The sequence below is a fragment of the Miniopterus schreibersii genome (genome assembly GCF_964146895.1).
Source record: "Miniopterus schreibersii genome assembly, chromosome: 21".
Taxonomy (NCBI): domain Eukaryota; kingdom Metazoa; phylum Chordata; class Mammalia; order Chiroptera; family Miniopteridae; genus Miniopterus; species Miniopterus schreibersii.
The window spans coordinates 3,623,502-3,648,936 of NC_138123.1; the positions used below are offsets into that span (position 1 = coordinate 3,623,502).

General features: G+C 48.2%; 1 protein-coding gene across 3 annotated transcripts; it reads left to right on the forward strand.

Annotated features, from left to right (window-relative positions):
- The first annotated feature begins 1,302 nt into the window (after window positions 1-1,302).
- Window positions 1,303-24,768, forward strand: KCTD3 (potassium channel tetramerization domain containing 3). Of its 3 annotated transcripts, none has more exons than XM_081123756.1 (18): window positions 1,305-1,458; window positions 3,427-3,480; window positions 3,773-3,818; window positions 5,109-5,182; window positions 6,001-6,059; window positions 6,294-6,374; window positions 7,077-7,208; window positions 7,701-7,791; window positions 11,568-11,758; window positions 14,398-14,513; window positions 15,734-15,821; window positions 15,946-16,062; window positions 17,044-17,214; window positions 19,420-19,572; window positions 20,421-20,517; window positions 22,027-22,211; window positions 22,288-22,426; window positions 23,293-24,768. In XM_081123756.1, the coding sequence occupies exons 1-18, from the start codon at window positions 1,382-1,384 to the stop codon at window positions 23,849-23,851; spliced, it is 2,430 nt and encodes an 809-aa protein (XP_080979882.1). In that variant the 5' UTR covers window positions 1,305-1,381; the 3' UTR covers window positions 23,852-24,768. The 3 variants fall into 3 exon arrangements, with proteins under 3 accessions (XP_080979884.1, XP_080979882.1, XP_080979883.1); XM_081123757.1 differs by having other exon boundaries at window positions 22,294-22,426; XM_081123758.1 differs by lacking the exons at window positions 11,568-11,758; window positions 15,734-15,821 and having other exon boundaries at window positions 1,303-1,458.
- The last annotated feature ends 667 nt before the right edge of the window (window positions 24,769-25,435 follow it).

Here is a 25,435-nt window from a genome sequence, read left to right on the forward strand (position 1 = left end):
CGGCATCAGGGTGGAAAACATTTATGCAACTGGTGGCTGAACTTAAAAAACGGCAGTTCTTAGAAGACAAATGCCCGATTACAGACCCACGTTTCAATACCCCTCTTACACGCACTGACTGCACAAGTAGGTGGAAAGCCCGTAAAGAGACAGGGGATTGGCACCACGCTGTCCACCAGCAGAACTGGTGGATCTGAACTTTCCACCCAACAGCAAAATGCACATTCTTTGCAAGTGCTCCTCGGACCTTGACCGAGACAGACCGCATCCTGGGCCTCCACGCAGGGCTCAGTAAGGTTTTAAGAATTTAGGTATTCAGATGATGCTCGCCCGCCACAGTGCCTAGGGGTTTGGAGTTGGTTTCAAGTCCCTGCTTGGGAGGGTAGGGCGATTGTAAGCACCCCACCTGGTCCTGTCTGGGCTCTAACAAGGCCCAGGCCTAGTTTAAACCCTGACATGCCCCTTGGGGGGAACTCCTGTGGACGCTTAACTGCAGTCCCTTAAAACCCACCCCAAATCCTGCACCAGGGGGGCGCCCTGCTAGCCCGTGCCATGGCCTTGGCTCCGGTGCCCTGGGGGACGTGGAACCCTATTTGGGGAACAAGGTCGAAGAGGGTCAGGGGACACGTGCCCAGGTGAGCGCTGCACAGGTGGAAAACCCCCAACTCCTCAGCGCACTGGCGCTGTTGGCAGTGAGGGCACCCACTTGCAGGTAGGGCGGCCGGACACGTGTCCTGCCTCTCCTCCGAAACGCGCGTGGGCTTTTCCCTGCCTCTCCTCCGAAACTCACGTGGGCTTTTCCCGGCTTCTTCCAAATGCAGGTGCACATAGTAGGACTCTCTAAGCTGCAGACCTCAAATGCAGAAGGGGGGGCTGGGGGTGCGTGGGGGGACCCCCACTCTCGGCCCTGCAGGCCTCAAATGCGGAAGGGAAGGGCTCGGGGTGCGTGGGGGGACCCCCACTCTCGGCCCTGCAGGCCTCAAATGCAGAAGGGGGGGCTGGGGTGGCGCGGAGGCGGGGAGACGCCTGAGTAACGCGCCGCCGTCCGCTCCGGTCCCCGCCCCGGCTCCGCGCCGCCCGCGGCCGGGAGGCTCCGCGCCGGGTTTTCCGTCCGACCCTGCGCGGCGCCGACGCCTCGCGCGGAGGAATTTTGTCCCCAGCGGCGCCCGGTCCTCCGGCGGCGGGTCGCGTCCGCGGCGGCGGCAGCCAGGCGCCCAGCAGAGGCCCCGCCGCCCGGCGGCCGAGTGGCCGCGCGACGTGGAGGCCGCGCCGCGGGCGCGAGGGGACGGAGGGGACGGAGGGGACGGACGGGAGCCCCGCGCCGCTCCCCCCGCCGCCGCCGCCCCGCTGGCCCTGCGGCCGCCGCCCCGAGCCCGCGGAGATGGCGGGCGGGCCCTGCGGCGGGGGCCCCGCGGCCGGCAGCGGCGAGATCGTGCAGCTCAACGTGGGGGGCACCCGGTGGGTCGGCGGGGGCCTGGGCGGGGCGCGCCTCCTCCGCGGGGCCGCGGACAGGGCGGGGTGGGGGTCGGGCGGGCCGGGGAGGGGGTTTGGGGGGGCTGGGGGGCGGGCGCTGAGGGGGGCGGGCCCGGGAGCCGGCCCACGCGGCGGGACGCTGCTCCCCCGGGGGCCCCCTCGGCCCCTGCCCCCCTCTGTCAGTGTCTCCCTCTGCCCCTGTCCCCCTTCTGCCCCCCCTGCCCCCTTCTGCCCCCGCCCCCCGCCTTCTCTTTTGCCCCCGCCACCCCTTTTGCCCCCCGTCTGGCCCTGCCCCCCCCTCCCCGTCTGCGCCTCCCCTGCCCCCCTCCTGTCCCCGCCCCGTTGGCCCCTGCTTCTTCTACCCCTGCCCCCTCTTTCTGCCTCGGCCCCCCTTTCCCTGCCCCTTCCCGGGGCGCCCGGCCCCGGGGCGCGTTTTCTGGGCGCCCCGCCCGGTGGCCCGGGCTCCGCCGGGGACCCGCCCCCTCCCCGGGGTCCGCGCGCCTGGGGGCGGCCCCGGCTGTCGGGCGGCGCCTGCGGACGGGCGTGGGGGGCGCGGGGGCCCCGGGGAGTGGGGGCGTCCGGGGCGCGCAGCCCCGCCCCGCGGGGACGCCGGGGAGAAGCGGGCCGAGCGCGCCCCCGGCCCTCGGGAGGGGGATCCAGGCGCGGGGGGCAAGGGGCGCGTCCTTGGGGCGCCCCAGGGTCCAGGGCGGTCAGAGCCTCAGCTTTTAAGGGCGGGGGGAGGGACTGGAACCGGGGGATGAAACGCGCGGGGGTCCCTGAACTTGAACGGTTTTCCAAGCGCGCTGGAGAGCTTGGCACCGGAGACGGCGATTCTCCATCCGTTCCCGGCCCCCCGCCCCCATCAGAGTTACTTAATAGTTGAGACATTGCAGCATTATTGCCGCTACATAGATAACCAGTTTTAGGAGACTTGCCCCTAGTGTAAGAAATGAGTATTTTCCCGAAATCAGTGAAAATGGGGGGCGGTTGGAGGATGGTGGCTGGAGGGAGTGGAAACCCCTCGGGCTGCTGTGAGCTTGTGGGATGAAGCTGGGGTCCCCGAGGCCCTGGCGCTGTGGGCGCCGCGTGGGAGCAGGTGTGCGCATGGGGTGAGCTTTCGCAGGAAGGTGCTCAGGCAGGGGGCCGGATGGGCCCCGATTTCCTTCCCGGTCCTGCTGCTTTGAGGCCCTCACTCATCTTCTGTCCCAGGCTGTGGCTCTGCTTTGGTACCGTCCCCTCTGTGGGTGGTGATCATCACTCTTGATCAAATGTCTCTTAACCTCAAAACAGTGATATATTTATTTACTGAGGTTTTTTTTTTTTTTTAAATGAGTGACCACAACCATTGCAAATAGCCTAAGACTGCAAGTAAAGTGTTAGATGCATAACGCACAGCGGATTCCTAGGAGCTCAAAACGGGGATACAGGCTATTTGGAAAGTTCATTAAAAGGAAGATAAAACCTTAAGGGTATTAAGAAAACAGGAATCGTGCTTGGATTCTTGGATAGGACAAGAGCTATCTAGCTGGGATAAATTCAAATAAAACTGAAATGGTGGTGAGCGTGAACTCGGGGTTACTGAGTACCCTCTGTTAGCGGGGCTGGTTGGAGTGAGGAAACGGGGCCTGAAGGTAATTTTGAATGCTGTGGTGAAGTGAGATTTGGGGTGACGGGCTGGCTGTCAATCCTCTAGCAGGTGGGCATACTGGGGAGTCGTGTTCTAGGGGAGCATTATATGCCAGAGTTAATTATTTGATTTTATTGAGAGCTCGGAATAATCTTAACTCTGAATTGAAAGAAATTTTAAACTATGAAATGTGATGAATACCCTTGATAACGGCTGTAGCTTTGCAGCAATCTGTAAACCGTCAGCCCGCATGTTAGGGCAAGTTAACTAATACTGAGTTTTGATTCATGTCTTCATTTGTAATACCAGGTAATTTTTACTTGCAGATTTAGTACCTCAAAGCAGACTCTTATGTGGATTCCAGATTCATTTTTTTCCAGGTATTTCATATAATTCTTTAATATTGTTTTTAACATATTTAGTATTTATCAAAATAGTAAACATTTTCCTTGTCTGTTAAATTAATTTTATTTTTCAAATAAAAAATCTTAATGTTTAAAATAGAATTTTTTTTTTTGTTTTGCACTGAATAAAGTTTATTTTTAATTTTTTATGTTACTTTGGAGATAAGATGGCCTATTTGTATTGGTTACTGACATTGGGTAAAGAATTAGGACATTCATTCATACTCAGATTTTAAAAACTAACCAGTGTATTGTTGATGACTTTCAGTTTGCTGAGTGGAAGAATTTCAACACTTCGAGATGAGACTGGTGCTGTAAGTATAACTGTGTGTATGTATCCAAATTAGATTAACGCTATGATGCGTGATCTTTGTTATATGTTGAATCTTAGAAGATAAGCAGCTAACGTTTTTATAACCACTAAACGGAAGTGACGTATATATACTTAAAGTTTATTATTTTTTTGTCATGTATAGAATGTTTCTATAGTTAGAGAAGAGAACTCTAAACAGAAATACTACATGTAGCAATTAAATAAATGTTCATGATTAGAGAGATTGTAGGATATGAGCTTACATTGTCAGTAAAAAAAGTACTTTTAATCAGGAATTAAAACTTTAACAGTTAAATAGATTAATGTAAATACTAAAATATTTTGATACTGAATTAGAATGGTGTAAGATGTAGTAAAGTCCTACAGTTTTTTACTTTGGAAAATAGCCTTAGGAATTTGTACAGCAATGGTGGAATGAGGGAAGCAGGGAACTATTATGTTTCAGTACAAAAGAAATTGGTTTGTACATTTAAAAAGCAGTTAGTTGTACTGTGTACAAAGCGCGTAAAGTAAGTGTCTCCTGCTTTCAAAAGCAGAGAGGTTCTCTGGAGGCAACACAGTGACCCCAGGTGTGTGTTTGCTTTGGCGACATCTGCAGGTGAAATAATGCAGCAAAAGCAGGCGAGCCTATTTGAGACTCTGGGAAAGGCGTCAGTAATAAGGTCCACAAGCCTGTTGTCTCTCCAACTCCTGATTGGTTCTAGTAAAAGAAAAGCAAACATTTATGAAGGTAGCAGAACTTCACTCATTGAATGTACATAATGATCATCATAAAAAGCTTTAAAAGATGTTCAGTTTTATGGTTAGAGCTTTTGCAATTGATTCAAAATAGTGTTGGAACATATTCCTGTAAAATGCTATCAATTATGTATTTCATGCGTAAGCACATTGTATTTCAGTGGTTCACATATAAGTCACAAATTACGTGATCAGGCAACATAAAGTGTCATTTATGCATAATAGTTTCAAAGTATTCCTTGAATTTTAGAATACTTCAGATAAAAATGTTCCTCGGGTGTCGATTTTACCAAAGAGATCAGTCAAGAAATGCGAGAACTGACTTATTAAATACCGTTTTCCCACATATTAAAATGTCACCAATAACAGCTTTTTGGGAGGAAAACGGACACCACTGCATCGAATGCACACAACGGTAACCGCATTCCAGGGAAGGACAGTAATTCAGTCTTGTTCCCTAAGTTAGTGTCACAGATGTTGAAGTTAAAAGTTGTAGTTACACTTGGAAAGTAAAACAACTCGTCATTTGCAGATATTTATTGATAGAGATCCGGCAGCATTCGCACCCATTTTAAACTTTCTTCGGACAAAAGAATTAGACTTAAGGTAAGATACATCCTTTTAAATTCTTAATGGGTATGTCTTTGGTGTATGAGGGAAAGTTGTTGTTTTTTACAATACTGCGTTGCTTGACCGTTTTCGCAGAATTAGACTCTCGTAGATAGAGGCCTGTGCCCTCTCTTCCCAGCCTTCTCCATCCAGCAGCTTCCTGACCAGTCCCCCGACTTCGTGCTCGCACCCCTACAATTTATTTTCCATCCTGTCTTCTGAAAATACAAATCTGACCTCGCTGCCGCGCTCCTTACAGCGTCTAAGATGTTACCGGGTTCATGGCTGAGGGTTTCGGCACGTGGTACTGTTTCTTAGGGCTCTCTAACCCGACCTGATTCATTTCTCTTCTTCCACACTGTCCGCGTCTCTGCCTTGGCGTCACCCTGACTTCAGGTCCCCGCCGTAGCCACCTGACCCGGGCGTTCATGGTTTCCTGAGCTGCCTCTCCAGCAGTCATCACACCTCCTTTTCCTGGAGTCTCTCCCGTTAGACTGGAGTTGCTGAAGGGCAGGCGCTGTTTCCCGTGTATCCCCAGGGTCTAGTGTTGTTAGAGGTTCAGTACCTGGGGTGGGGGCGGCGGATAAATGAGGGTCACTTAGACTATTTCCTTAACTCGGCCATAGTCCTGGTTCTTACCAGGAAGCTGCAGTCTACTTTGTAGTTTACTGTTCTTTTATTTCATAAGTTCCTAGTGACTCTCAGAATTTATTAATATTTTATAGATACAGCTTTTAAAATTCCACTTTGCTGGAGCTGCCTCAGGTGCTGGTCCGAGGCGCTGCTGGAGGACTGATGCCTTTGTTTCCTTGCAGGGGAGTGAGCGTCAGCGTCCTCAGGCACGAGGCGGAGTTTTACGGCATCACCCCGTTAGGTGAGTGCTGGGTCTTGTTTGCCCAGACAGCGTGTCTTATGCCAGGTCCTGATTTTTGATGGCCTGGTTCAGTGCTTGCTTTTTGTGGATTTTCATTGCAAGAAAAAGTTATTAGCTGGTTTAACTGACGCATTTCCCTTCTTTCCCTTGTCCTCTTGAACTAGAGAAGATAAAGGTGGAGTCTGCCTTTCTGTTTGCATGTGCCCTTGACGAGTTTGCTTTGCAATGTTTCAGTAAGAAGGCTCCTGCTGTGTGAGGAACTGGAGCGCTCGTCCTGTGGCAGCGTTCTCTTCCACGGGTACCTGCCCCCGCCAGGTACTTGCGCTCGGTGCACTTAGTCTTCCTGAAAACCCTCTTAGCATTAAGCAGGTCTGAGAAATGAGTGGATGTGACTGTGCGGTATCACCTCATTTACACAAACAGCCGTCGGCCGGCGTGGGCCGGGGCCCCTCGTTTGCCGACTCCTGCATGAGCACGCCGGTGTCGGTCCCCCCGTGGAGCCCAGGAGCCCCGCACAGGTGTCCGTGGCGTCAGTGTGCAGGACGGCGGCACGCAGAGCAGCTCTGCCGGCGCCTGTGCCACGGTGGGCGCTGAGCAAGGGTTTGTTCCAGTAAAGGCTCCCCTGCCCAGTAAAAGACCTTGAAAGTCGGGGGCAGTTCAGCTCTAAAGCAGCTTAATTTAGTGCCTGGTACCTGATACCTGGTAACTGTATGGTGTAAAGAGGGGACAGACAGAAGGAATGAAGGAGTGTTTGCAGCCACCTAGGGCTGGGTAGAAGAGGGGTGTAATATGATAAGTCTTAACCTTATTTATATATAACATGATAAAGAGCAAAACTATTAAGAGTTTTATTTATTTTCACTTTGTTTATGGTAAATTGTAATAAATTGCTGTATTGGAAGATAAATGTTGACTATAACGAAATGCACATTTTTGTTTGTTATAACATGACTTTTTAATTTAATGTAATTATTTTAGGTGAACTTAGAGATATATTTGTCTTATTTCCTTTTGTAGGTATCCCCAGTCGTAAAATAAGCAACACAGCCAGGTCCTCTGCCGACTGTAGGAATGGACTGAATTCTGCAGAAGCAGAGGCTCGGGGAGGTGGCACCCCGCCCACAGCGGGAGAGGAGACCAGCAGGCTTGGTAAGTGCAGATGAAAATACATATTCTTAGTTCCTGCTGATACTGAAAACATGTAAAGATGGAATTTTTGCCTCACCTCACTTTTTAACCCAGATTTATCATTTATATCTTAGTGTCTTTTAAACATACAAGGTAGGACAAAAGTAGGTTTACAGTTGTGAGTATACAAAACACAGGATTTATTCTGTATTATTAATTATATTCTATATGAAGGACTGTAAACCTACTTTTGCCCCACCCTCTGTAATTTTTAATTAGAAAGTATGTGATGTTCTGTCTGCTCTAAGTATAGTGCAGGGGTTGACAGACTTTTTTACATGATCCAGACAGTAAACACTTTAGGCTGCATGGGCCGCATGCCTTGGTGGCGTGGAAGCAGCGGTGGGCGGTGCGTAACCTCCTGCTGACCGTGTTCCCGCGGAACGGTCAGGGCAGGTAGAGGACTGGGATGGGCCCGTGCTGGATGTAAACGTTTCCTTTCCCAATCGCCAGGGTTTCCCGTGGACCCGCGCAAGGTGCTGATCGTGGCCGGCCACCACAACTGGATCGTAGCCGCCTATGCCCACTTTGCTGTCTGCTACAGGTACTGGCCCAGTCCCGGTGGCTGCACTGCTTGTCATTTGGGGGCTAGTTTCGGTGATTGTGACTTTATATTCCTGGATTGAAGAGCATTAAGCCATTAAGTTTTTTCCCTGCACATTCTACCTACTTCTGTGTCTCTGGATTATGTTTAGCTTGATTTATTTTCATAGCTAACTTGGTAACAACTGCTCGTAGCCTTGGGTGTCTAAAATGTTTCTCGAACAACATGAACTGTGATATAATTGCGATATCGTGACGTTATTCCTTCTTGCTTATTACATATCCAGCTTCTGAATCCTTTGACTATTGTATTAAATGACCAGGCGGGATTGTGACCCGAGCACCGTGACTTTCTGCCTGTAGTGTCAGTCTTTCGTGCCTGCAGTGGCGAGAAGTAAGGCTCCCCACAGTCATGACAGGCGTGAGCTGGGAGTGAGGTGGGAGCAGACAGTCTGGGCAGAGCAGCGTCATTAAAGGTCTGCAGTGGGTGAGACTTACAGAGGGAATTTAGTTTGTGCCAATTCTTGCTTCTCAGAAACTAAGAGTGAGGAGGAAAAGTAGACCAGTGGGTTTTTTTGTTTGTTTGTTTTTTAATCGGAGGAAGGATAGGATCTTAGTTCCAAATCACTATTGCAATGAAAATTGTTGATGACATAATGGTATAGAGGCAGAAAATGGTTGGGAAATAGGAGCTTAGACTGTGATACCATTTATTTTAATTGCTAAAAAATTAAAGAATATATATTTTGTCACTATTGTGTTTGTTTAATTAAGAATAACCATAACAGGTTAAAAATGTTTAGAATGTCTTCTAAAGATTACAGATATATTTTAAAGAATCCTGGATGCATTTTTTAAAAACTTCAGTTTCTGATATGTTTGCCATATGTGGTTAAAAACACACAAACCTTTTATATCAGTCATGTCTTCCTTGTATTTTCATTGCAATAGAGATTCGGTGGAAACTTTCCATTTTGAGAGGGTTCTGTATACTTTTTGTTTTAAGTGAACAGCATGGAAATGATTTTGTGGATGGTTTCTTTTGGGGATGACTTTCACATGAAGCCAAGATGAATTAAAATAAAGAATTCGGGGGAGCGTTGTCTTGAACGTGCCGCCTCCTGGAGCTGACTTGAGAGAACCGGCTTCGTTTGTTAAACCCATGCACACATCCTAGTTGATAAGGGCCCGGGAGGGTTGTGAAACGAGGTGCTGAGTTTTCCGGCAGGACCGTGTAACTTTCCATCTGGGTTACACAACAGCGCTGAAGATTCCTGCAGCCGGCCAGACACGCGGTGTTGGCAAAATGCCTCTCTGAGCGACAGCAGGGTGAGCGGCGGCTTTTCCCCCTTTGATGTTGACCGTGATCTTGCTGTGCTGTCACCGCGTCGGTGATGTCGGAGCCCCGGCAGAGGGGCGGGGAGAGAATGAGGGCAGAGCGCAGCCCCTTGATGACTCGGCTCAGGGGCGACACGGTTTCCCAGAGCAGGACTCCGAGCTGTCCGAGGGCGCTCCCGCAGGCTGCCCTGCCACAGCTTTCACGTCCGTAAGTCCAAGCCTCACGCAGGCGGGTACAGTGCACGCCGCGTAGCTCTCAGCGGTTCGCGCATTCTGCACGTTGTTAGGTTCTGCTCTTGCGTTTCTGTTTCTTGCCGAGTTCACGACAGTGTTAGTTGCATTCAGGAGACTAGTTGTGTAAACTGGCTTCTTGGAGCGCACATCCCACTTCAGAGCTTTCATCTTTGTGGGATTTACTTTTTGTGTGTGGTGTGAGAGTTAGGAATCGGTTGCCTTCCAGTGGGTAGGTCAGTCTGTTTTGATTATTACAGAAATCCTTTCACACTTAAATTTCAAAGCTTTTATTTTGCTTTCTACACACACACACGCGCGCGCGCGCGGATCTAATTTAGACTCCTGCGATCTCCCAACGCATCTGTCTCTCCCCATGCAGTCTGAGGTCAGCATGCTTGTCATCAGCTCCCAAACCTCCAGGGCGTGGCTCCCTAGGCCGTTTCCTTGAGGTCTTCCCGTGGGAGGTGAGCGCGCTCCCGGGTAGCTGTCCTGGCTGCCGAGTGTTGGTTCCCCAGCCGCAGTGAGGAGCTGGGCGCCAGAATACCAGGGCTCGCTCTTTAAAGGTTTTATATTTTAAATTCTGTTACTTCTGTGGGACATCATAGAGCAAATATGTCTGTCTCCTTTGTACTCAGTTTCTTAACTTACAAACTAAAGTAAGTTTACAAATGAGGTCCTGTGGTTGTGATAGTCGTTCTCAGATGTGCTCTCCCGATCCCCTCTGGGCATCTGTCCTGACACCCTAGTTTCTAGAGGAAAGCAGCTGGAGGTGTGGTCTCTGTAGAAGACGAGGTCCATGCAGTGCTGCTGTTTCTGTTCCTACTTAGTGACAGCACGGCGCCCCCTCAGCACCTCCCCGTGAGCGCGGGGGGAGGTGGGAACCCCCGTGTGTCTGCGTCCAGCCCCACAGCCCCTGAAAGCACCCCGTGGACCTCTCAGTGTTCCCAGCCTTTAGTTCGCTGGGGAATCGGTTCCATCTGTCCATCTTAGCACGCCTCCCTCTGGTGGCCGAGTCGGGCAGTTACAGGCCATTCAGCGCCCAGGACAAACGGTGCATTTTCCTCTGCGTCGCTTTAAGGTTAAGGAAATCATGAAGAAGGCTCACTTTTTGTAATTGTGTATTATTTTAGTCTACGTCTTAAAACAAAAATGAAACTAAACGGATTTTGTTTGGGTCCTTAGGTGACCCTTCCTTGTGGCCTGAGGTTGACCTTTGGGTGACATGTCAGGTTGGGCATAAGGAACGTTATTTCCTTCGTGTCTCTTTACTCCCTTAGGTGAGGCAGAGGGGAGTCTGTAATTCTGTTTCATCTCTTCAGTGTAACTAGGAACAGGAACCCCAAGGTTAAAGTTCAGTCATTGCCATGACTGCCCAGCTGTGCAGGCTCCGCATGTAGGAAGGTTGCTCTGCAACCCCACAGAGTACCCGTCGGAGGGACTTAAGATGGGGATGTTTATCAGAAATTAAATGTTAAGGAATGCGTTAAATATGTCTCCGGTTAACTGCAAACCTGAGCCCTGGTAAGCCTTTACATAAGGGGAATTCATAGGCCCCTAAGATTTTTCATTTAGAACGAAGTCTTTAAAGTCCAGCCCTCAGAGAAGGGTTTCCTAGCCCTCATTTTATTCCTTTGATGGTGCCGAGGTATTGGATGAATTGTTAAACCACATCACTCCCTTTTCTCAGTTTGCCTGTGGAGACTGTCATCTCCGGTAAGAAAAACAGTAGATTGAGAGTGTGTGGTCTCAGTTTATAGTAACACCTGAGTAACTGTTAATAACTGAGAATAATAATAATTGTCCTAAACTCTGGTTTCATCCACCATTCCTGCCCTTAAATGCCAATAGGAACACTTCTGTGTGTAGAAAACTGAAAGGGTTGACGTGCATCTTTAAGTTGTTAATGTTTTTTAAAATTTGTGAGGGCTTTGCTAAATTACTCTTTGCAGAAGTATAGAACTCTAACCTCTTTAGGGGATTTAGATTTTGTATGTGTGTAAATGTAAAATATTTCAGAAGTAATATTCTGGATTTGCAGATGACAGATACCAGCAACATGTTATATTTAACATAAATATACCAACAACACTTTACATCTAACACGAAGGGGGAGTGAGCCGCGATTGGCATGCTCTGTGGCACAGGCGCTGTACGGTGTTTGCCCAGCAGCTGCTGAGCTGCCGTCTGTGTCCGTTCTCACAACAGAATCAAGGAGTCCTCGGGGTGGCAGCAGGTGTTCACAAGCCCGTACTTGGACTGGACTGTCGAGCGAGTGGCGATAAACGCGAAGGTGGTCGGAGGGCCCCATGGAGACAAAGACAAGATGGTTGCCGTGGCCTCGGAGAGCAGCATCATCCTGTGGAGCGTCCAGGACGGAGGCAGCGGGACTGAAATCGGTACAAGTTCTGCGTGTGCTGCATTTTGCTGGTGTAGATACTATTCTGAAGCTGAACGGGTCGCCCGTAAAAACCCAGCCTGACCCGATGGTTGGTTAGCTAGAGCTGCCTGTCCTATTCTCAGGGCCCCGGGGGACCAGGGCTGCTCAGTGCGGGGTGCTCTGCAAAGAGGGAAGGTGATGTTGCAGGAGGGGGAGTCTTTTCACCACTTTGCTCCAGCAGAAAAGAATTCCACTAAGTTCAGTTCAGTGCCACTGCTCTGACGCGTGCCCAGGTGCCTGCTGCTGCTACCCAGCATGCTCTGTGCCAGCAGTCAGATGCCAGCAGGTGCTCCAGGACAAAGCGTGACATTCCTAAAAGGTTTCAACACTGACACTCTCAACACGCATGCTTGTGGCCAAACATTCACATGAAAGGTCTTCCGTGACGGGCAGGTGCTGATACCAGATGATAGAAGCCACACACCAGGTCCAGCCACAGCTTACAGCTGTACATTCAGCTGTTTGTAAGAAAAAATATACAGTTCTGCAGACAAAATGTTGTGTCTGCCAAATCTCTAATTCAAGGTGCCCTGTATCACTCAGGAGGGGCAGTGCTGGGGCTCCTTTCACGGCCTTTCATCCGCTGAGCCGCTGTTCGGTCTGTTCCTTTCCCAGCCGTTGTGCATGCCAGCTGATGCCACCAGCAGACATTTCCAACTTTTAAAGAGTTTTTCACGTGTTTAAAATATTTTCTTCTTTAAACTCTGACTATTCTCAGTGAAGTGGCACCTGGTGTTGTCCTACTATTCAAAACGTTTTGGTTCATAAGACACAAAAGGGAAATTACCAACATCTATAAAGGCGAAGGAAAGATAAGTTTTACTTTTAGGTTTTTTCAGTTTTGCCCAGGTTCTTTAGAGTCTCCCTCCTTCTGTGAGTCAAAAAGCAGACATGTCCTGCGGTCGGCGTCTTTAGACTTCGTGCAGCTGCCGGTGGAGCAGGGGCTGCTCTGACCTCCCGCTGTGAAGCCAGTGATCCATCACTACACACCAGGACAATCTATTTTAAAAATTTATATTAGATTGTTTTTTGAACCTTTTAAGGTAAAATTTTATTGTTTTGCTTAAAACTAATATTGTAAAGCACAGCCCAGTATAGTTTCTTGTTTCTTTGTAGGCGGAGGGAAAACTTGGACGTCAGCACAGTGATCTAGTGGAAGTGAGGTTGGAGAGGTGGTAACACGTAACCGGAGGTAGCCAGTAGGAGAGTAGTGGAGATACTTAGAGTAAACCGCTGATCTCGGGGAACGTGCCGTTACTTACACCCTAACCTCCCACCTTAGACGGTCCTAGAAGACCTGAGACCTCCCGCTCTGTCCACTCCTAGGGTGAGGAACAGACGTGGAGGCCGTGTGGTGGGGGACGCGGGTGTGATTTTTTTCCTTCTTTCTCAAATGGCCACTTGTAACGCCCGTAAGTGAAGGCGATTCGGTGCCTGCTTTGCTCTCAGAGGCTGATGGGGTGGGGCTGTGTTGAGATACTACCAGTGATTTGTTCAGACCCCGTAAGAAAAGCCGTCTGTTATCACAGATGCTCTTCAGGCCTTGACAGCGGCATCTGGAGAAAGCTGTTAGGCTGGTGTGTCCCCGCTGGTCCCGTCCCAGCTGACCCCCTTCCCTGTAACCTGCATACCCGAGACAGTGCTGCTGGGCAGCCGCTGCGACACTGCTTCCCCGGAGGGTCCCCTGGGACAGGACCCCGTCATCACTGCTGCCGTCCGCCCGGTGCACGTGGTCGGGGCTCCGGCGCCTAAGCAGCGGCGACACTGAACTTCTCGATCCTTCAGGACGCCTCCCCTCGGTGCCCAGAGCCTCACCTCCGGAGGAGGAATCGACCGTGGCTGGTGTCGATTGGTCTTGGGTCTACCTTTTACAGAGTCCGCAGCACTGAATACAGTTAGTTTTGCCTGTTCTGAAAAGTTGTGTGGCATCAAAATTAAAGTCCTGTTACCTAAGAGTTCCTGAAATTGCAGGGGAAACGACGCCTTTCTGCTCTGAAGTGGCAGGTTTCTTTCTCAACCAGTTCTGGTCCAAGGGCTGAGCTTTCTTGTGTGTGAATTTCATTTTACTGTTCTGTTTTGTTTTCCCAATGGGCTGGGCGAAATGGTATATTCATGTATATAAACACATATTTATTTGTAAAATTAAAATGTTTGAGACAGATGGTTGAGGGCACCCAGGTCTGTGTCCTCAGCTCAGTGGTTCCCAGATTCTGGTCCCCGAGCTGCAGCTAAATCTCCGTGGACTTTATAATAATGCAGCAGCTCTGACCTAGTGGGCCTGGTGTGGATCCTACAGCCCTGGTTATTTTACTTGTTCACTTTAAATCTACGTGCTATTTGATGATCACCTAGGTGCGGGGAGCACAGCTTCAGATCACAGGATGTTCTGTCCCTGGGGGAGAACTTGGGCAGACTTCCATCTGCTTTAGGGGCTGTGTAAGCTGCCTAAGAGTTTCCTGTTTCTGGCCCCCACAGTGCCTAGCACATACTTTGTAGGAACGAGACTAGGTTAAAATTGTCACCATGAGATGCTCTTAGGTTTGGTTTTGGTTCATTGTAAAGCTGACGGCTGACGGACCTCTTTTGTTGCCGTTTAAGGCGTGTTCAGCCTCGGCGTCCCTGTGGATGCTCTCTTCTTCATCGGCAACCAGCTGGTGGCCACCAGCCACACGGGGAAGGTGGGCGTGTGGAATGCTGTCACTCAGCACTGGCAGGTGAGTCCCCGGAGCAGGGGAGGGAGGGAAAACGTTCCTGAGGCTCCTGCTGACTGCCGCTGTCTGTCGTCCTGGGATTCATGCTTCTGTTTGAGTGACAGACTGTTGGATGTACTGTTAAGTTTGCTTCTAGATGCCAGTTTGACTTTTTAAGAATTTTAAGTTACTCTAGGAAATGTTTTTAAATTGTGACTTATTTCTTCATTTCCTTGGCGGGCTTAGAGCTCCAAGATTTAGCTCTTTCACGTTTCCATAGGAATGGGCCTGGTTCTCTGCTGCGTGCTCCCTGCTGTCGACGTGCCCGCCCCTTCCTCTCCTAACTGCCTTTCCCAGTCCTCAGGCTTCACTGCTCTCAACTTTTCCTCGACCTTTGCCCTCCCCCTCCTCTGATCGTGTCACCCACCGATTTTACAGCCAGTTACAGCCTGTAATCGTCTTTATTTCTCCTTCCTGCCCCCAAGTTCACAAGCCCCTACGTTCCTTTTCCAGGCTACTGCTGGTTCTCCTGATGCTGCCTGGTTCACGAAAAGCGTTTCAGTTAAGGGTCACCTGTGAGGTTTCGCCTGCAGCTCTGTCTGGCTGTGCCCAGCGAGGGTGCACTGTGACCTCACTTACTGCCTCCACTCCCACACACACTGCGTTTGTTTTCTAGTAGAAATCATGCCCTTTGAAGCAGCTGTTAACGTGTAACTAGATGACTTTGCTTGGAAACTGATTTTATTCTAGTGAGCTTGAAAAACAAAGCGCATGAGAGAAACAGAAAGTCTGCAGTGGGGACAGTGAAAGTAGAGAAACGACCTTTTCAAATTATTGAGGGAATGAACTGTCTGGAAATCAGTTGGTCTGTGCTCTGGTTCTAACTCTGCCCAGCACTAGAGGACCCTGCAGGCTGGGGATCTGCTGTGTACCCTGGTCTGACCCGGCTGAGCAGTCCTAGTGCGCTGTGGCCTCAGTCATGTGCAGAAAAGAATTCTCCTAGATCCTGGGAGGAAAGTGCTGCTGTTGGAAACACACATTTTTTAAAAGCTTCACAGGGAATCACATGGGTGGTTCCCCAGCATTCCCTGTGTGCAGGGTGTGTACGCACAAAACGCCTGTTTCTAAGCCCTGCTTACAGTGGGTATTAGTTTTCTTTTTATTAAAAGAATTTTGAGGAGATTGAGCAGAAAATATAAATTGCAATGAAGATCTAACATCTAACAATAATCTCACCGCATCAGGTTCAAGACGTCGTCCCTATAACCAGTTACGACACTGCGGGCTCCTTCCTGCTGCTCGGGTGCAACAACGGGTCCATCTACTACATAGGTGAGTGTGTGGCCCCGCGCGGCCCTGCCAGTGGGGTTCTTCGGACGACAGCGAGGAAACGGTACTTCCTAGTTTTACGTAAATGCGGTTTGTTCTACCATCACTGAAATGTTTTTATTTTCAGATATGCAGAAGTTCCCTTTGCGAATGAAGGACAATGACCTTCTCGTGACTGAGCTCTATCACGACCCTTCGAATGACGCCATCACTGCGCTGAGCGTTTACCTCACTCCCAAAACAAGTGAGCGCTGCCAGGGCTGGCCTCCGTTCCCGGCGCGTCCTTGAGAACGTGGGCTCTTGATGCTACAAGCAATGGGGCCCTTTCTTCTTGGGAATGGCAGAGCTAAGGATTTCACCCGTTTCTCTCGAGTTTCTTTTTGTTTTTATACTGAAGTCGAACGTGACCAGTAGAGGACAGCACCTCTGCAGAGGCGGGGGGGACACGACACACACGCAGCCCTCACAGGTCACGAGACCCGTTTCCTGGGCACGTCTTTCTCCTTCCATTTGGGTATTTCGAGGTGGATCGGAGAGAAGAGCCAGTGGAGCTAAGAGGCTCTTGGTCTGTGAAACTTAAGATACAGGTCACTGATCCCTGTCCTGTCTTTAACTGTGCAGTGGAGTCTGGGCACAAAGCCACCGACAAACGTGACAGGGTGAGCTGGACAGTTAGCAGAGAGCGTGGGAAGTGCAGTGTACGCGACGTGGGCACTTGTTCCATGGGGAAGGGATCGAAACTGTTAAATTGTATATTCACAACTTGGTTACTCAGAGAAGGTTCTGTACTGTAGCAAAAGTAAAAGCAAACCAGATGGCCACGCCGGGCTGGGAGGAATGTGGAATTTGGCTCGGGGAACACTGTGTGGTGTCCGTGGGCTTCTTAGCACTTGTATCGGCCGTGCTGATTCTTTGAACACTTACTGTGCACCTGCTGTGTCTCAGGCACTCTGCAGGGCGACAGATGAAAAGATGATTACGATTCGGTCTGTTGAGTAGAGGTGGGTAGAAGTAGATCGTCAGAGTGTCAGAGCTGCGCTGCGAGAACCCGACACAAGGCAGGGGAGTGAGGTCGGGAAAGACCGAGATGGTCCGAGAATCCCTGGCTCCCAGGCGGGGCCGGGACTGGTGGAGCCCTGGGCCAGCTCGGCCCCTCCTCACAGGGAAGCTCTGTGAAGGCCTCTTCTCTTTCGCTGTCTAATGCACCTTCTCACCTGTGACTCAGGTGTCAGCGGGAACTGGATCGAGATCGCCTACGGCACCAGCTCGGGAGCCGTGCGGGTGATCGTGCAGCACCCCGAGACGGTGGGGTCGGGCCCGCAGCTCTTCCAGACCTTCACGGTGCACCGCAGCCCCGTGACGAAGATCATGCTCTCGGAGAAGCACCTCGTGTCAGGTAGGGGGTGGTGGGGCTGCCACGTAGGACATGTCACATAAAGCCTGCCTGCGTCGTTTCCCAGACGCCTACGGGCTGGGAGACTCTCCAAGTCGGAGTTCATGGGGGGAAAACACACTGAAAGCTGGTGCAAAAGCTGAACGACTGGAGAAGTGTTAGGCTTGTCCTCAAAGGATTTCTTTGACTTTGCTTGGCTGTAGTAGACATAAGTGTCGGGGGTATCGTTTCTTTTATTTACTCTCTATTCTGATATTTTGTTCTCTATCATAATTCTGTTGAAAGGTTTTTTCTTACAGAAACCGTCCAAGTATGACTTTGATATACATTTGGTTGCACTGTCTTAAGGTTTAAAGCTAAAATTGTAAAAACGAACAGAATTTATAGAGAGGTTATTTGAAGAAAATAACACTTTTGTGAGTTTGTTGTTCCTCATAGTCAAACAATTTTCAGGGTTAATGAGTGGGACACACACAGTAACATGACCAAGTAAACGTCGCTGACGAGACGCTTGTCACTGACGGGCTGTATAGGCCTGAGCCGGGAGGACCCTGGGGCCTGCCTCTACCCCTCAGGCTTCTGTAGGTCAGATCCTGCCTAACTCCGTGTTCTGACAAACATTTTCATACACGAGGCGATGCCTCCTTCCCAGTTCTTCAGCCCCAGTAAATACCAGGTGGAGCTGAAACACTTGTCAGTGGATGAACAGGCTTTTACCGGGCATCTAGTTGTTTGGGGTATAATTGGGCCTTTCTGGAACCGTCTCTCCTCTAGTCTTTCATAAACGTGTAAAGTCAGGTCATTGGATCCTGTGAGAAACAGACTGTTTTGCAGGGTTGTGATTTTTATGTGACGATACTTAGAAATCTCAGTAGTAATTGCTGTTAGTTCAGTGGTGACGCTATTGTAGCATGTACCAAAGAACTGCATAGTAAAACTTGCATTTTAATATCAACTTTCATGCAGGTTTGAAATTTTAAGTAAATTTATCAAGAAAAATGTCTGGCTTAGTGCGCAGTTATGTTATTCTGCCCCCTGGTGGACGTCAGTATAAGTTTAACGAGAGTCTCTTCTCCAGTGTTAATTTTCATGTTTTAATGAAAAACTTTACATAATGATTAATAGTAAAATTGGCGTAATTGAACCAAATAACAAAATCTGCCTTAATTTAAATATATTAAAATTTTTCTGAATCCTAGTAAGGTTAATAATGAAATCATGATATTTCCCATGAAGCTTAGTAAACAGCATGGAACTAAATGTCTTCTTTTAATCTGAGAATTTTGTCACTCAAGTAACATTTGTATGTTTTTTATTCTTATTGCAATTAGCCAAAATTAAATTTCTTTCTGAAGTTTTGTTTAAAAATGTGCAACTGTGGCATTTTACCCAGTAGGAAGTGCTGTGTACATGCAGTAAACTTTGGATATTTTCCTGGTATTTACTGATGAGTTCATAGCTCATTGCTAATAACAAGTTTCTGAAATCGTAATGTATAATTAGTACAGTTTTTTAAGAAGGTGTGACTCAAAAGTATAGTTATTGCATTCATATTTTTTGGTTTATATTTTTTAATGATGTTTAGACCAAAACAAAAGAGATAGGTTACTTGTTAAGATTATCTCAACATATGCCCACTTAATATTACATGAAAAAATAAGCTAATTGGAGTATGTTTTTAAAAGACTCCTATTTGATATGAAAGTTATCAGCTTTATATGGAAAATTAATTTTTCTTAATGTAACTTTGGGCAAAAAGTAGCTGGTTCCTAACAGCTTTTTGACAGATGTCATTTGTGACAATAAATTTTCTGTGACTCCTGGTCTAGGTTATTTAATATTTGAGTAACATAAGCACAAAGTTCCTATGGTTTAAAAACGTAAACCGGGCAGCTTGTTCACTGTCTTCTCTCTTACAAATGCTTTTTCTAAACCCTTTCTCCCCTGCAGGCTCCTTTTACAAGGACCCATAGGTTTACTTACATACCTTACATTGCGGTAAGGTAAACCATATCCAGGTCTCTCTTTTGATGGCTAGGTATAAATTAAGTATAATTTTAAGGTAAAAATGTCATTTGCCACACAAAAAATGTGCTATGGTCTATGTAATGTACATCGCAGTAAAGTTCAGATGTGTTTATAGAACTGATTTTGTTGGTGCTCTTATATCTGAAGGTAACAGCTCGTTTCTGTCTCTTTCTCGCCTAGTCTGTGCAGATAACAACCACGTCCGGACGTGGACGGTGACACGGTTCAGGGGCATGATCTCCACGCAGCCCGGCTCCACTCCCCTCGCCTCCTTCAAGATCCTGTCCCTGGAGGAGACGGAGAGTCACGGCAGCTCCTCCGGGAACGACATAGGTGAGGGGTTCACCTGGGGCACTCGCAGGTACCACGTGGGCAGCGCAGAAGCGTTAACAGTAGTAGAGACCTAAACGTGAGTTTTACATAAGAATCTTTCATTTTAATTATGATATTCAGAAATTTAAGTTCTGTAAATTCACAAAATTATAACATCAGTTTTCGTGTTATTAGCATCACATACCTTTGTGAAGAATACTTTTGTATTATTTTAGCTGTTGAGTATGGTGGGAAAAGAGAATTATTAAAACCTTATATAAGTTTTTCATTAAAACACTTTTTCTTTGTATTGTTGCTCAGAATGTTTCTAAAACGGATGAGCCAATCCTTCACAATAAAGTAGAAATAATTGATGCTTTCTTTTTAGATTGAAAACTTTGCAGGGTGCAATAGGCTTCTGATCAATTAAATTCTATTTAATGAGGTTGCACTTTATTTTTAAGATTTTGCATGTTGGCTTTCCAAAAAAAAACCTAAAATCAATACAGAAAAGTTACTTCCTCTTTTGAAGTTGAAGGAAAGGAGCATATTCTCAAAGGTGGTAGATGTGGGGCTTCGTTTTAACAGGTTTCCTTCTGGGACTGATAGTGCCCAGCCCTAAGCTGATTAACAGCCTTAGTGCTAAAAATATAATTTTGAAATAATGTGTTTCTTTAAGAGTTTCTCTAGTGCAAGGTGAAGTCCTCGTATCGCACTGCCGTCAGTCTGGTGGACTGGGCGCGCCGTGCCGCCCGGATCGGCGTGGAGGACCCTTTTCTCCCCCAATATTAACATCAGTGTTCTTTTTGTTAAAGGAAACCAGTTACATTTTAATCAGCTCCTTTGCCATTTTCTGTCTTCTGACGCAGGGCCTTTTGGAGAGCGAGACGACCAGCAGGTCTTCATCCAGAAGGTGGTTCCCATCACCAACAAGCTCTTCGTCAGGCTCTCCTCCACCGGGAAGCGGTAAGGCCGCGCCGACGCCTGGACGCGCACACACAGTGTTGAGGCGCTTGACATTTTCACAAGGGTGCGCCAGAAACAGATTGTTGAGAGAAGTCCATTCATCATCTTGTGATTGTTTAAACTTAGAATCGGGACAGTGTGTTTAGCACTCACTCCCTAGGATATATTTAAGATTTTCTCTGATGCTGTGGACAGTCGGACGGACTAGTGACCCAGCCAAACTAAACTCTAATCCCGGCTCTTCCTCTCACTAGCTGTGGACACTCAGCTCAGGTACTTTGTTTCTCTGAGCCCCGGTTTCTTTATAAAAGAGGGTTCAGCTACCTTGGTAGGATGTCATAGGAGGACCTGAGTTGGAGCATGTGACCCACCTTGTGGAGCCTTAACTAGAACAGAGGCCAAGTAGAAAAGTTTCCTCTTCCTTTACCATTTGACTGAAATTTTACTGTTTTAAAATATATTATTTACAGCCTCAAACACATTGAGCTACAACATTCCTTTTCTATAAAAACATACATTTTTTGCATGTCGCAAAGTGATGTTCCAGCAGTCACTAAGAGGGCTGTGGATGCCCATGCTAATGTCACCAACGCTGATGTTTTTAATAGTTTCTCGGTTCTCCGTCAGCATGTGATTTCTAATTTCTTACTAAGTTTCATATCGAAGTCCATTGCATATAGTCACTAGTAGCTATTAAGTGAACTGATTCCAGAACATTTTATGCACTAAATTTTTTTTAAAAACTGACAAAAAGAAAGTGTATTAGGAGCCTGTAAGGTAGAGACCGAGTTACCACCTGGAGGAGGCTGCAGATCACTGTGACTAATGCTCGGTGCAGATATGAAGAGGCTGCCAAATGTTTATTAAAACCGCTCACAACAGCCTGCAACGAGGTGGTGGTTCACGTCCTGCTCAGTCCTAACCTCTCCCTCCCTCTCAGCTCACGGGGCGGCAGCCTGCTGCACCGACCACACTTCCTGCCTGATGACATACTATCGTTTCAACATGATTCCAGAGGAAAAAACAACCAGAAATTACTCTGTATTACTGAGTAGAGTATCAGCCCCTCCTGAAGCTGTTTACAGACGCTGAGGTGCTGGAAACAGTGAGAGTTCAGGCCTGATGGAGGATTCGACTCGGGTCTATCCACGCAGCTGCACATTGGTTCTCCTTCCAGATTTTTAAAATTTACAAACTTTAAATGGCTTCTCAAGATCTTTTCTAGTTTGATGTCTGTAACTTCCTTTGGAAGAATTGCTCATTTCCTACCAAGGCTCTTTCAAGATTGGCCTAAATTATTTGCCAGATTTCAATTACTTAGTAAGTTATTTTATAAGAACCTTTTCACTGGACTCAAAGAAACAAAGTTTGACCTTGACTCCTGCTGACTTGCCTTGACCCCTTTACATCCGCCTTACGTATGTGGAGGATTCAACCGTAACTTTGCAGATCCACTTCGACACTGACAGTGTTGTTCCCCGCGGTTTGCACCTGCACGGTGTCTTCCAGGATCTGCGAGATCCAGGCTGTGGACTGCACTACCATCTCCTCCTTCACCGTGAGGGAGTGCGAGGGCTCCAGCCGCATGGGCTCCAGGCCGAGGCGCTATCTGTTCACGGGCCACACCAACGGCAGCATCCAGATGTGGGATCTGACCACCGCCATGGACATGGTCAGCAAAAGCGAGGACAGGGGTAGGTCTCCTGGGAAAAGACACGTGGGACAGGCTAGCCCGTGGCCTAGTGATTGTAAAGCGTGTGCTTCCCTAAGACGCAGGTGGCCCGACCGAGGAGGAGCTGCTGAAGCTGCTGGACCAGTGTGACCTGAGCGCGTCCCGCTGCGCCACCCCCAGCATCAGCCCGGCCACCTCCGTGGTCCAGCACAGCCGGCTCCGGGAGTCCAGCTCTAGGTAGGCAGAGGGCTGACTGGGGAAACTGGCAGAGAGAGTGTAACGGTTCTTAAAAGCCATGTTTTCTAACTACATTTTAAATTCAGACTTTATGTTGCTATTTAATCCTTTTTAAATAAAGGTTTACTAAATTTCTCCACTGTGTACATCAAAGGGAATTAGAAGAGTCCTATGTGACCCTGGACAGTGTGTGGCACTTTGTTCCTGTGGCCGAGGGACATAGTGTTCAAGTGACCGTCTTATCTACTCATTAGCATTCTGCAATTTATTTTTTATTCTATTGAGATGTGATTGACCTACAGCACTGTATTAGTATGAATCATGTACTTTTAAGACAGTGACAATGGTATGTTTTTAGTTAACATATTAAAAAACCCAAAATCTAAACTTATGGCCAAATACCGAATTATGTTGGTTCTGCCTTGGTTTTTAAAGTCTTTTATCCCCAGCTTTTTTCAGCTATTCAAAAATTTATCTTGAGTTATAAAAATCATTACGTGGATGTAAAGTACAGCCTAAGGAATATAGTCAATATTATAATAACCTTATAGTGTCAAATGGGTACTAGACTTACGGGGTATCACTTCGTAGGTTACATAAATGTCCAATCACTGTGTTGTACACCTGAAATTAATATAATACTGTCTGCCAACTGTAGCTGAAAAGGAAATCCTGCTTCACTGAATCTCTATTATGTTTACATTATAGTTTCATATACACGTAAAGTATTTAAATATATTTTTATATACAGAAGGCTATAGTATTCTTTATATACTTCTATAGTGTGTGTATACTCTAGTCTAATTAACGAGATGTGCCCCCGAGAGTCTCAAAAGATCTGAACTGCAGTTTTAAAACCATTCCAGCCTCCAGCTCCAGCACCACGAGACCATCCACGAAGCAGCGACCTATGGCTCCCTGAGGCCCTACAGAGAGAGCCCTTTGTTGGCCAGGGCGCGGAGGACCGAGAGCTTTCACAGCTACCGGGACTTCCAGGCCGTCCACCCGCACAGGGCCGTGGAGAGAGCGGTGCCCACGGATGCGGACGGCCCCATACAGGCCGAGGTGAGGCGGGCGGCAGGGCAGTGCCCCGCGGCCGAGAGCAAGTCTCCTGGGGCAGAAGCCAGGGGCGCGAGGGAGTGGGACAGTGGGCCGGAGGCGCATAGGACAGCCGACGCTGTCCCCGAGTCCAAGAAAAGGCCGTCGGAGGACGAAAGCGACAGCAAAGCGGAGCCGAGGCGGAAAGGAGGGTTCGAGGGAGGCGGGTTCCTGGGGAGGAGGAAGGTGCCCCATCTGGTGTCCTCACCCAGCACTTCGGACGGGGGCACCGACTCACCCGGCACTGCCTCCCCCTCGCCCACGAAGACCACGCCCTCCCCGCGGCACAAGAAGAGTGACTCCTCGGGGCAGGAGTACAGCTTGTGAGAGCTCCCGAGGCGGGTGGGTGGTTCGCTCGGTCGGGGGAAGGTTACCCCTGGATTGCACTAGCGTTCACTCCCGAGCTTTACACATTGGAATTGGACTTCGTTCAGTATCTTTTTAACAATTATCTGGAGCAAGGAGATCAAAAACTAGAGCTCGATCTTTTTGAAGATTTTTTATAATTTTACAAGAATGTTCAACTGGTCATTTGTAAAGCAGGAGTCCCTTTCAACGTGTAGAGCTTGGGAATGCGCGTAGTAAGCTCCACATCCTAACAGGACGTCGCCCATACGGGTGACAGCCCGAGCGCGCAGCAACCGCCAGACTACATTCCGGATCTTAATTCTGCCCGAGACCTGTCTTGCGAGGTTATCGTAAGTGAATCACGTAATTCTCTTTGGGACTTAGTCTCTCAACCCTAATGGTGATGGCAGAGTGTTTACCTGATGTTTAATGCGGTGCTATGTTTGTGAGGAAACACCATGTAATTCAAAACACTATTGATGCTGAACCCGGTAGCGGGGAGTCCCGTAGGGCCACTTTAATGGTAGGCCGTCTTCTGATTCTCGTCGGAGGCTTTAAATCTTATCTTAGCGAGCGTCCCCACTAGTAAATGACCCAAGTCCAATTAAACTTTCTTTACAGTTGGAGCAGTTGTCTGTGTTTGAACTGGTGAAATAAAAATAATCATCTAGGACAAAGCTCTGGGTGCCCCGAAGGGAAAACTGGACCAGCTGCTAGTCCCCCTTGTTTGAGGAGCCCCAGTACTTTTCCCATGTTGATCATCAAGATAGTTAAGTTAGAATGTGGCCACTTCGTTAGTTTCTGAGACTAGTTCTGAATTCTTGGTTAATGGTTTGGGCTGTAAAAATGTTATTTTGAATATATTTTAAATTGTAAGAATAAAATAATTTTTTGTATTTTGTTTTCATTTAATTGGAATGATTTTCACGTTTCTGCACATAGGGTAATTGTAAAGCGTTAAACATTACTGGTGGAAAATGTACATGTCCAGTCCCAGGAAATACAGTGAGTGAGGCTGAAATAAATGCTTTGAGGTTTACCATATTGCCAGTGATTCCACAGCCGTTCTCTCATATTTATTTATCAATTAAGTCGAATAAAATGATTAAGACGATCTCTGTTTTCAGTTATTTTAGGAACAGCTATCTCTTTACACCTACAGGCGTGGGCTCATCTCTTCCCGTAACAGAGAGGCAGGGGAGAGGGAGGGCTTAATACGTGTGAAAGGAACTCGCCAAGGGTTGGAATCATCTCTTACCTCTTTTACGTGGGCAAATAAGAAAGTTAAAAAAACCTCAGTAGTTCACCCAGCCTTTTCCAAGAGGAAAGGGCCACTGGGAACAGACAGTGAGTGTAAACGTGTGTGGTGCTCTGTGAAGAGGCCTGGAGAACGTCTCCGAGCACTAGGCAAGGAAACCCTTGGGCGGAGCGCTCGGCCTGACACTGGGTTGCATTTTGCAGCTGGGTCCCCTGGAAACTGCCACTGATTAATTCATTTAACCTGCACCCTCACCGCCAGACAGCGAGCGTCGGGTGAAAAGTGCATGGTTTTCAGCCTCCACA